Consider the following 12,365-nt stretch of genomic DNA (forward strand, 5'->3'; position numbering starts at 1 on the left):
ACTGTCTGTTCACTGTTTTCATTGAATACCATAACACCTGATTTTCTAACACTAAATTTATAACCTAAATTGTTGCCTTCCTGTCCTCAGATATTAGCCAGACGTTGCAAATCACTTTGCTTGTTAGCTAGCAACACATTGTCGTCCGCATAAAATAAACCTGGGAGTTGCTGCTCTACTACTGTACCCACCTGTTTGTATGAGAGATTAAACGCAATATTACTTCCTTCTAGCGCCCTCTCCATCCTCACCATGTACATCATAAACAGCAGCGGGGATAAAGCGCACCCCTGCCTCAGTCCCTTATTGATATGAACTTTCTCCTCGCTCCTCATCCCTTCCCATTCAAAGCAAACGGCATTTTCCAGGTAAATCTCTCAAAAGCTGTAGACAATCGTTACCTAAGCCTTCCCCTTCCAGAATATCCCACAAAATGTTGCGGTCTACGTTGCCGTAGGCTCCTGTGATGTCTAGAAAGGCCACATACAACGGTCTGCTTTCTGCTTTTGATATTTCAATACACTGCGTAAGAACAAACAAGTTATAATCCAAGCGCCTGCCTATTCTGAAGCCATTCTGAAGTTCTCCCAAAATGCCATTATTCTCTGTCCATGCTTGAAGCTTTAATTTGATTGCCTGCATAGCTAGGCTGTATATTACCGATGTAATGGCCAACGGTCTATACGAATTAATTCTGTCCTTCCCCCCCTTACCTTTAAAAATTAAAATCATTCTACTTTGCCGCCAACTGCCTGGTATTCGTCTATCTTTTAAAGTTTCTTCCACTGCTTTCACCAGAGCTTCCTTACTTTTTGGTCCTAGTTCATTAATCAGCCTAACGGGAACCTCGTCTAGCCCTGTGACTGTGCGCTTAGGAATTTTCTCTTCGGCTTTCTTCCAGTTGAAATTTGTCAGCACCAGCTCCTTTTCCCACCTGGGTCTCTCTCATGCTCTTTTTTTCTTCAACTACAACTTCGTCATTGCCATGGAAAGATTCGGCTGTTATTTTTCGGATGTAATTTATTGCCGCTTCCCGTTCCAGTTTGTTTCCATCTTCGTCTGTGGAAAATTGTGCGAGGGTGCTGCGAGCGAACTGGATTGGGGTGGAGACGCGCCCCGCAACACATTCAACGTGCTTTCGCTGCGGGGGCCGAGGCCGATTGCGCATTGTACGCTCTTAAAATAGTGCTTTATGTCAACTGCAAATTTATGTTTACACCATTTTGCTAAACATATATATTTGAAGCGCGGCTTATACAACTCGATGCTTTGAATTTTGTTGTCGTTACGAAGTGCGTCGTCTGCTAGCGAGCGCGCGTTAGTTGCGCGGATGCCTTGTTTTTGTTGTAGAGAGCTTGCACAGTACATTTTTAAAAACATTTATTTGCTTTGGTGAGCCCATGGCTCTTGTCGGCTTTTACGAATTGTAACTTTAGCCCGGTGAACTTCTGTCTTCAACACAGATTTCTAAAAGCAACATGTAACTTTGTCACAGCAGCCACCGATCTGCAACATGAAGCAACGTAAGAAAATTTCATGGCGTTGTTTCACGCCCGCTTCTTGTTGGTGAAATATTAAAGAGCACGGACAATAATCGAAGAAAACAATATTACAGCGAAATAAAGGTTTATTAACTGCGTGGCGCGAAGAAGAGAAGCGGATGACTACTCTAAATGCACTAATTGAAGAAGTGATAACTCTCGACCGGAATAAGCGTGTTTGCAGTAACAAACGCCGCACCACCATACTTTTCTTCATGGTAGTGCCGTCTTCATGGGAGCGCGCTCGGCAACTTCGACCGACGGCCTGTGGCTGGAGCCTGATAACAAATTAGTTCAGAAATAAGCTTAGTAACTAATTAATCAATCAATGATTTATTTAATTAATTAATTAATTAAAGATCGATTATTCATATATTTTTAATCAGCTAATTATAATTATTAATTAATTAATTAATTAGACCTTAATTGGTTAATAGTTTATTAGCATTAATTGATCAAAATTATTAATTAATCAATCAAATGTCCAATTAATTTATTCATTAATAAAATCATTAATTTATTTATAAGCTAGTTCTTCATTTAATTACTTAGTTAATAAATTAGTTATTTAATTGATTGATTAATTTGCATACCTTCTGGGCCCATAGGGCGTTACAGAAGGGAGTGGTAACAATAAATAAAAAACACAAAGCAAATATCCGGTAACATATTCAAGCTGATTTTTAAAGTCACTGGAGTCCGTAATAGATACAATTATGGATTACGGAACTAGACTGTACAACAATTCTAGTGCACTCTAGGTGGAAGCGACCCCAAGTGTGCCAATGGGCTTTCGAGAGAAGGAACCCTGCCAACGATTGGACGCTATTACGAACAACAGTGTTTAGAGAAATGATATTACCTACGTATACTCAGACTGAATCGGGCCGACTGGGAAGTAAAGACCAATGTAATCTCCATGGCTGGTATGGCAGTCTTCTTCAATGCGCCATCATGTCAACTGAAGTAGAAACATACAAGCCTCATCGAATGCTATTTGCTATTCAGATTGTATCCGATTCCTGAATTCACTATTAGGCATGATCTAATAGTCGTTTCTGTTCGAATGTGACGCATAACAGCACTTTGAATTATCGAGGGCGTGTCCGATGCAAGTGAGGACTGTTCCGAATGGTTCTGCTGCTGGTGAGTCGCGACTGTTGCACAGAATCCCACCAGTTACCAGTTAATTAACTCACGAGGTTTGATAACTTCTGACTAACACGTCCCTAGTTACCAATAATCGCCCTCTATCAGGGCAGCCTACATACCTGCTAACTCGATTTTTTTTATTGGGGGGGGGGGGGGCAGTCTTACCTTGTTTTAACCCCATTGAAACTGAGTTTTGCGTGTTTTAGCACATTTATCTCATTCAACGAACAAAGCAAATCTGCCTAATCGCCACGTGTATGTGAGGCATGCCATTCCTTTAACTACTTAACTATCGTCGTTGTGATAGTGCACGGGATACCTGGAAGCGACCGTTTATGCAGCAAGTACTTAAGGCTTATGCAGCAAGTACTGAGCAACAATAATCTGGATCGGAAATTTTTCAGTGTTCTAAAATTTTATCAGACACTTTTGCTCTGAATATAATGTTTGAGCTGTTGATTAATTAATGACTAATTAGGTAATTAGTCGAAACAAGGAAAATAGTCTGACAAACTCCAAGCGATGACAAAAAAAACAAACAAAGAAAAAAACATCGCCGTGGTTTTGTCCAGCTACATGGAGCTTGCATATTTTAAAATTTTTGCACAATTTACGGTGGAACACATGGTATACACTGCTCTTAAAAGTCGTCATGATTTCTTAAGCTTCCACTCGGCGTTACACTGGCGGTGTTCAACGTCCACCTGTGTGACAATACATAAATTGCCGGCAAAACCTATCGGCGCGCATAACCAAGCCGAGAGCATCCTGGAAGTTCACTCCTCCACAGTATGGGTCATAGTGGGGAGAAGCCCGCGTCACGATTAAAAAGAAAAGTAAAATGGTTTTTAATGAAAACGTTATTGAGCGTCCTATAGGAAATGTCTGATTTACCAATATTTACCTTACTAACCCTGAACCAATATTTTTTTCCCGAATCCTACGGGAACTTGCAAACACAGAAAGCACTACCTGTGTGCGCGCCCTCAACGCAGTATTCACAAATTTTTCCCGCAAGAACTACCGCTCTCGTGAACTTACATGCCTGTTTGCAGGAAAAATGTACTATTCATTGATACGCGGTACGCCAGGCTAGGTTAGGTAATATCGACGATTGATCAGTCAATCGATTAAACGTATCCCGCAATACGACTAATCTTCATCGATGTCCACCTTTGGATTAATCTATTTAATCGATTAGGCTTGTTCGATTATTCATTTTCGATAGTTTGACACGAGGGACGCGAAAATTTTGAAATCGTGCTGGAATGGCGGCGCTAGAGCAGTGAATGTGCGGCTGTGGTAGAACGACTGTCAGATGTTTTTCCTGTAGAATAGAGAATGTGGTTTAAAATCCTAAACCAGTAATTTCCTTTCTCCCTGTGCATATTTCAATTGCTCACATATTTTAGTTGGACATTATTGTCACTTTTTCTATTTATTGTTTAACTGTACTGTACAGGGATTCATTCGTACCTTGTATATTTAATTCTGCTTTAAGTGCCATATTATAACACATATTGTTTACATTTACAAAAGCCATTAGTACCAACTATATTTAGTATTTAACAAGTTAAAGATTATCCTTTATCAAACGTTTATATACTTGTGTTTCAAACTTGGTTTCATCTCTCAAACATAAAATCATCATCATCATCATCATCATCATCATCATCATCATCATCATCATCATCAGCCTGGTTACGCCCACTGCAGGGCAAAGGCCTCTCCCATACTTCTCCAACAACCCCGGTCATGTACTAATTGCGGCCATGCCGTCCATGCAAACTTCTTAATCTCATCCGCCCACCTAACTTTCTGCCGCCCCCTGCTACGCTTCCCTTCCCTTGGGATCCAGTCCGTAACCCTTAATGACCATCGGTTATCTTCCCTCCTCATTACATGTCCTGCCCATGCCCATTTCTTTTTCTTGATTTCAACTAAGATGTCATTTACTCGCGTTTGTTCCCTCACCCAATCTGCTCTTTTCTTATCCCTTAACGTTACACCTACCATTCTTCTTTCCATAGCTCGTTGCGTCGTCCTCAATTTGAGTAGAACCCTTTTCGTAAGCCTCCAGGTTTCTGCCCCGTAGGTGAGTACTGGTAAGACACAGCTATTATACACTTTTCTCTTGAGGGATAATGGCAACCTGCTGTTCATGATCTGAGAATGCCTACCAAACGCACCCCAGCCCATTCTTATTCTTCTGATTATTTCCTTCTCATGATCCGGATCCGCCGTCACTACCTGCCCTAAGTAGATGTATTCCTTTACGACTTCCAGTGCCTCGCTGCCTATTGTAAATTGCTGTTCTCTTCCGAGACTGTTAAACATTACTTTAGTTTTTTGCAGATTAATTTTTAGACCCACTCTTCTGCTTCGCCTCTCCAGGTCAGTGAGCATGCATTGCAATTGGTCCCCTGAGTTACTAAGCAAGGCAATATCATCAGCGAATCGCAAGTTACTAAGGTACTCTCCATTAATTTTTATCCCCAGTTCTTCCCTATCCAGGTCTCTGAATACCTCCTGTAAACACGCTGTGAATAGCATTGGAGAGATCGTATCTCCCTGCCTGACGCCTTTCTTTATTGGGATTTTGTTGCTTTCTTTATGGAGGGCTACGGTTACTGTGGAGCCGCTATAGATATCTTTCAGTATTTTTACATACGGCTCGTCTACACCCTGATTCCGTAATGCCTCCATGACTGCTGAGGTTTCGACAGAATCAAACGCTTTCTCGTAATCAATGAAAGCTATATATAAGGGTTGGTTATATTCCGCACATTTCTCTATCACCTGATTGATAGTGTGAATATGATCTATTGTTGAGTAGCCTTTACGGAATCCTACCTGGTCCTTTGCTTGACAGAAGTCTAAGGTGTTCCCGATTCTATTTGCGATTACCTTAGTAAATATTTTGTAGGCAACGGACAGTAAGCTGATCGGTCTATAATTTTTCAAGTCGTTGGCGTCCCCTTTCTTATGGATTAGGATTATGTTAGCGTTCTTCCAAGATTCCGGTACGCTCGAGGTCATGAGGCATTGCGTATACAGGGTGGCCAGTTTCTCTAGAACAATCTGCCCACCATCCTTCAACAAATCTGCTGTTACCTGATCCTCCCCAGCTGCCTTCCCCCTTTGCATATCTCCCAAGGCTTTCTTTACTTCTTCCGGCGTTACCTTTGGGACTTCGAATTCCTCTAGACTATTTTCTCTTCCATTATCGTCGTGGGTGCCACTGGTACTGTATAAATCTCTATAGAACTCCTCAGCCACTTGAACTATCTCATCCATATTAGTAATGATATTGCCGGCTTTGTCTCTTAACGCATACATCTGATTCTTGCCAATTCCTAGTTTCTTCTTCACTGTTTTTAGGCTTCTGCCGTTCCTGAGAGCATGTTCAATTCTATCCATATTATACTTCCTTATGTCAGCTGTCTTACGCTTGTTGATTAACTTCGAAAGTTCTGCCAGTTCTATTCTAGCTGTAGGGTTAGAGGTTTTCATACATTGGCGTTTCTTGATCAGATCTTTTGTCTCCTGCGATAGTTTACTGGTATCCTGCCTAACGGAGTTACCACCGACTTCCATTGCACACTCCTTAATGATGCCCACAAGATTGTCGTTCATTGCTTCAACACTAAGGTCCTCTTCCTGAGTTAAAGCCGAATACCTGTTCTGTAGCTTGATCTGGAATTCCTCTATTTTCCCTCTAACCGCTAACTCATCGATCGGCTTCTTATGTACCAGTTTCTTCCGTTCCCTCCTCAGGTCTAGGCTAATTCGAGTTCTTACAATCCTGTGGTCACTGCAGCGCACCTTGCCGAGCAAACATAAAATAACGTTCTACAAATTTAGATAACTATATGTTTCAAGCTTTTTAAGAGTTCCCGGCAAAAATTTCGACTAATAAACTAATTGACGAAAAACCCTGCATCGAAAGCGATTAATCGATGAAAGGCTACGATGAAGGATGATTTATCGTTAATCGAATAAAAAAATTGATCGACCATCCCTCGTGCGTCTAACAGCGCTACTAGGCGGCGCGCAAGCGGAAAGTCACATGAAGTTCTTGTTCTCCAATACTTACTTGGCTTTATTTACGACGCCGAAAAAAAAAATATTGAGTAATAGTTATGTAGGACTTCAACGACCATGGATATAGGCGCGTCCTGCTTTCTGCAGTTACTCTCACGTATACACGAGAGTGCAGTCGCAAAAAAAGGGGTCATCGCGATTGCAGATCAACGAGTTACAGAACAGGGTGTGGCATGAAGCGGAAAATTGTCATCCACTCGACAGTAGCACAATAACACTGGCGGGTGGATGACAGTTTTCCCTTTCATGAACTTTCCTCAACCTTGCGGGCTTCTGCAAAAGTGATTTGCCAGGATACAGTATGTAGACGGCTCGAACGTATAGCCGCGCCCGAGGGTACAGACCAGGGTTCTCCAAACTTTTAGGCAACAGCAGACCCGTTCCTTGAGTCGAGAATGATATGACGGGCAACAGTATAACTGCGATGAGCTGACCCGATAGTGCGGCCGAGTACTCTATAGCGCTTGCGAGGCCACTTCGGCCGCGCTGTAGATGACGCCGCCGGATTGTTACTCCAGTGCGTAAGATGTCGCAGCATGCCGCGCTTCTTTTTTCATGTAATGTCCTTTGATGAAGTCAGAGAGGATGTAAGACTGCACAAAGGTGTTCATGCAGTCAAGGCCTCTTGTTCCTGTGGCACTAGCATGGGAAAGTGTTCAAATATATATGTCTACCTATCCTGTTATGCAGAGCCTTGCGTTCGCAGAACATGTCATGCAGCAAACATGTTATGTGTATGTCAGAACGCTGCAACAAACTATCAGACCTCTAGCAGAAGCCCCTACGCGCGTCCTGCGCTCGCCCGCACGTCTACCTTTCACGGTGCATGGTGGCGGGAACCCAATGTGCGCACTGTGTTGTCGGCATTGTGCAAGAGGACTACTGAGCTCATGCGACCTCATAATATTAGCCACTCAAACAACAGGCGTCAAACCAAGTGACATGCCGGAGTATTTCCCACGGAAGGCCTGCTCGTGAATGGTGCAGCGCAAGAACAGTGACCGAGAATCTGCCAATTTCATCAGCTTTTATTATTTGCTCGAGGAGTCCTGTTTCAAGTCCGGGCATGTTTTCACCCTCGAATTATGTTTTAGTTTGCCCCATTCACTACAAGCTCTACGAGAACACAGTCATTTGTAATTCTTTATGGATGTCTTCTCCTGCTACCAGGTATTTACACGCTGTAGTTTCGCGGTGCGAAAAGCTGGCGAAAGCTCTCCGAGCCGCCGAAGTGACGTGGAGGAAGCTTTGGCCCGTCTTCTGACGGCGTACTGGGACCGGCCAATCAGAGAATCACGTGCTTCACAAGTAATGGTCTGGTCGCATGAGGGTCCCGATTCCTTGGCACTACCTCGGACGAGGTGGTGTTCCGAGAGGTTCGCAGGCTGAGGCGCAGCGGTGGCTCTGGGGGGGGGGACTGCCTGCCTGCGAGCTAATAATTGCCATCATCGGAGGGACCGCCGCGGCCGTAGTTTGGAGACCCCTCGTATAGACGGCAGCGAACTGCAACTCCATTCCATACAAGGCGCCAACAGAAAACCACAAGATGAGGGGGCGACGTTGCGAACGACTTTACAGAGGTCTAACATAAATTTCGCGCGACAAGTAGCCATCGTAGAAGACATGCGATCTCCTGCGCTGATCTTGTTAACCACGGTGAACATGTAAAGTCCAAATCTTTGACAAGCATGGGAACGAGTCATTCAGGGATCCTACAAAATGCGTTCACGTATGTACATAGGCTCCCTTGTGTCACTCGATACAGCCAGCACTCTGGCGAGCGGCTGGCACAGACTCGTGTGTGGGTGTAGCGGACGCACTCTGTATAGTTACGGCATCTGGAAATGACAGAACATGCTGTCTTAATGCGTGCGACTTGCGTCCTCTGGCAGTATAGGCTGTGCATCCGCTAAACGAATACATATTACGAGAGTGCGCTAGCGGGTCACCAGAAAGGTCTGCCGGTACCGAGTGCTTTTAATGAAGCAACATTCTAAACTGCGATAGACGTAGAAAAATCTGATTAGCTCAAGCAGGCTGCCCTAATTGTCTCAGCCCTGTTTCAAAGGGGATTGCATGGGATAGAAATTGTCGGCACGTGCTTTCGTGTTTACAGTCAGAGCTTGCAACTGTACACCATAGACCGCTTGAAATTAACGCTTGCGATTAGAATACGGTGTATGACATTCAGGACAATGCCGGCACTTTATTAACGTACGTATTTTATATATACACAGACCAATTGAAGAGCACAGGCCGTCGTAGCTATAGCGGGCTTCGCGATGAAGCGCTTCGCTCAGCTGTCCCTGAAGAGCATTTCCACCAGTTCCTTGTAGGGCACGCGGTCGTCGTCTTCGCCGCCGCACCCCAGCTCGCCCAGGACCTGGTCGACTTCCTCGACGGTCAGCTTCTCCCCGATGCTTGTCAGCAGCCAGCGCACGTCGCGGACGCTCACCAGGCCGGTGCCTGCGTTGCGAAAAAGGCGTTCGCGTGACGGCGCTATGTATTTCTGAACACGGTGCGACCACTGAATGCCGGCGACTGCACACAACAGCGCGAGCGCACACTTGCCAACAGTTACACGTAAGAGGGGCGAAACCTAATAATAAACAAATGATTAAATCTCCAGAAAGTGAAGTCCAGCATTTCGCGAATTTCGCTGTAACGTACCATTAGTTATAGCTTTATCGAAGCACAGGAAAATAAGTGAGCTAAGAGTTAATAGCTACCTTTGGCGTGACTATAGATGCAGGTTTTTATACAGCTAGCCACAAACGGCCTGTAGCGCTACAGGTTAGCTTAACTGATATCTGCATGCGGCGACGCGCCAGTATCACCGCAGTGCATAGTTATTCGCTATTGCACCCTTTGGGTCGTATCTTGCCACGCAACAATAATCGTCATCTATCTTGCCCGCATTTACTTTCCTTAACCCTGCGAGCCCGGCACTTCCAAGTTACGAACAGCATGCGCGTTATCAGTATGACAGCATTCTCGACAGGAAAGCAGAGAGCGCAGGGTTTTCGAAAAAGGAAACGCAAGCGAGACATGACGATTATCATTGTGTGGCAAGGTACGACCCAAAGGTTGCGCTTGCAAACTAACACCGGCCAATGAACAGCTTATACAGCTGGCTTTCCAGTAGGCGAACGATAGGCACCGAAACCACTATCGCTGTTCGTGGTGCTGACTACCGCACCAACCACCACAAAAGTCATCTGCCGCAATTAGATTGGCTCCGCGTATGGGTGCGCGAACATTCTAAAGTTCACGTACAAATCTAAAAGCTCAGTGAATTGCGTAATGGGAATAAAACTGCCACAGTAAAGACAAATTAAAAAAAGGGGTTTCACGTACTGAAACCATAATCAGATTATGAAGCACGCCGTAAAGGGAGACCCTGGATTGATGTTGGCCACCCTGGGTCCTCTAACGTGCACCTAAATCAAAGCGGGCATCTAAACACGAGCGTTCTCGTATTTCACCCTAACACGGTCGCGGCGGCCTCCGGTGTCGAACCTGCGCGAATAATATAAACGCAGCTTGAAAACTGAGGTTTCTTAATATGAATTCAGGTTCTCGAACATTCATTACGCACGTGCCTTCAGCAAATGCATATTTTCTTCGTGCAGCAACGGTGCCTGGTGCGTCGGTATTGTACATTATCCCGTAAACCTGCACATCAATTATCGTAAACCCGTATAATCTGCCATAATCGCACATAAATTTCGAATGTTGGTTGTAATTGGGGCACCCATGGGGGAAAGGCTGCGCAAATTATGTCTGCCGATTAGTTATGACCGTTGCTGTGTGGTCCTGCAAGAAAAATAAGCATGGTTATCACTACAGCCGATATGTTACAAGTGAGATAAGTTGCTCAATGTAGTATTCAAAGTTAAATGTTCCAGAATATTCGTACGTACAGTTCACCGGTTTCATCGAATTGGGCAGTCCAATTAAATGAACAGTAAACAGCAGCAGTAAGGGCGTTTATGCTGGATTTCTTCCATAATAATATTTCACGTATGCGGCGTGAAAGTGTTATAAATGAAGAAAATGCGACAAAGACCCCTATTTGAATTTCACACTGGAACGTCAGGGCTAGAAGTTGCTGTGAGGTCACAAATTTCGAAGTATTCTCGCATTTCCGCCGTTTCGGCTTCGAGAAAGGTTATCGTAACTCGCCAAATTGTGTCTTTTGCTATTTTAGGATGCAACGTAGTCATTTACCAGTGAACACTCAACTAGATGGTGCAGTCGATGCCAAAATCGATCAACTGCGCAGGAACTTCAAAGCGGTGTCACCTCTCCCACAGATCTTTCGTCTTTGGGCGTTCGCTCGCTTACCAAGCCTGCTCGCACAGTAGGCGAAATCATAACTTACTCATCCAGACCAACTTTGTGTTCTTTAGCGTCCCTTTAAGATGATGCCCAGCGAAGAGCCAACTTGGTTTTGATTATTAGTATGTGAACTTGATGCACAGTTGACAGAAAAGGGGTAAGCTTAACTAACCTTAACCGCTCCTAATCCCAAGATATTCACGTGCATTTATTCACCAAAGGAAACAAGCACTTCGACATACCGCTGGGGTCGAGTATCTCAAGCGCCCTGCGCGTCTCCACTTCCTGTGCGCTGCTGCGTTCCGGCAGCCTCAGGTGTCCGAACTCGAGCTTGGCCAGCACCGACAGGAAGCCCATGTAGTCGACGGTCGTGCGACCTGCGCACGCCTCGAGCTCCTCGCGCACTTCCTCCATCTCGGCCTCGGTCACGGCAAGGCCGAGCGCCCGCACCGCAGTCTTCAGCTCGTCGAAGCTCAGCTCCAGGTCACAGTCACGGTCAAGCAAGACGAACACTTCGCGCAGCTCGGCGTCGTCGTTGTAGCCCGAGTCCGCGGTCGACAAATCTTCCAGTTCTCCCATCGCGCGTGTCGCAGTTGAGCACAGCCTACAGCAACCAAGAGCAGAGCGAAGGAATATGCCAAGGGTAATATATCGCCTGTCGACGCAAACGGGACAACGCCCGCCTCCTGGTGCATAGTTGTTTTGTGCTACTGATCACGTGGTCCCACGCGCAAGCACGCGCTTTCGTGCCTGGGGGACGACGTGACATGCGCTTTCTCAGGACGGTGTAGATAGGACTGCGTGCACTCTACGTCACGGCATCCAGAAGATAAGGCAATGCGATAAATTTACGTAGCATGGAAATGTACGTTCGTTGTTCGTCATTTTACTCGTATTAGCGGCTCTACGTGAGTACACTAGTACTCACGTACGGGGCAGAAACCTGGAGGCTTACTAAGAGGGTTCTACTTAAATTGAGGACGACGCAACGAGCTATGGAAAGAAGAATGATAGGTGAAACGTTAAGGGATAAGAAAAGAGCAGAATGGGTGAGGGAACAAACGCGAGTTAATGAAATCCTAGTTGAAATCAAGAAAAAGAAATGGGCATGGGCAGGACATGTAATGAGGAGGGAAGATAACCGATGGTCATTAAGGGTTACGAACTGGATTCCAAGGGAAGGGAAGCGTAGCAGGGGACGGCAGAAAGTGAGGTGGGCGGATGAGA

At 45.1% G+C, this 12,365-nt stretch overlaps 1 protein-coding gene across 1 annotated transcript; it reads right to left on the reverse strand.

Annotated features, from left to right (window-relative positions):
* Window positions 1-8,969: 8,969 nt before the first annotated feature.
* On the reverse strand, window positions 8,970-11,835 carry LOC126542547 (calmodulin, striated muscle-like). Its single transcript, XM_050189672.3, has 2 exons — window positions 11,381-11,835; window positions 8,970-9,263 (listed from the first exon to the last, which is right to left on the reverse strand). The coding sequence occupies exons 1-2, from the start codon at window positions 11,715-11,717 to the stop codon at window positions 9,094-9,096; spliced, it is 507 nt and encodes a 168-aa protein (XP_050045629.1). The 5' UTR covers window positions 11,718-11,835; the 3' UTR covers window positions 8,970-9,093.
* Between the last annotated feature and the right edge of the window lie 530 nt (window positions 11,836-12,365).

The sequence above is a fragment of the Dermacentor andersoni genome, chromosome 2 (genome assembly GCF_023375885.2).
Source record: "Dermacentor andersoni chromosome 2, qqDerAnde1_hic_scaffold, whole genome shotgun sequence".
Taxonomy (NCBI): Eukaryota; Metazoa; Arthropoda; class Arachnida; order Ixodida; family Ixodidae; genus Dermacentor; species Dermacentor andersoni.

Coding starts and splice junctions, on each gene's coding strand:
- LOC126542547 (XM_050189672.3), bottom strand. CDS start 11,717: ATGGGAGAACTGGAAGATTTGTCGACCGCGGACTCGGGCTACAACGAC. Junction 9,264..11,380: donor TGAGATACTCGACCCCAGCG/GTATGTCGAAGT, acceptor TTCGCAACGCAG/GCACCGGCCTGGTGAGCGTC.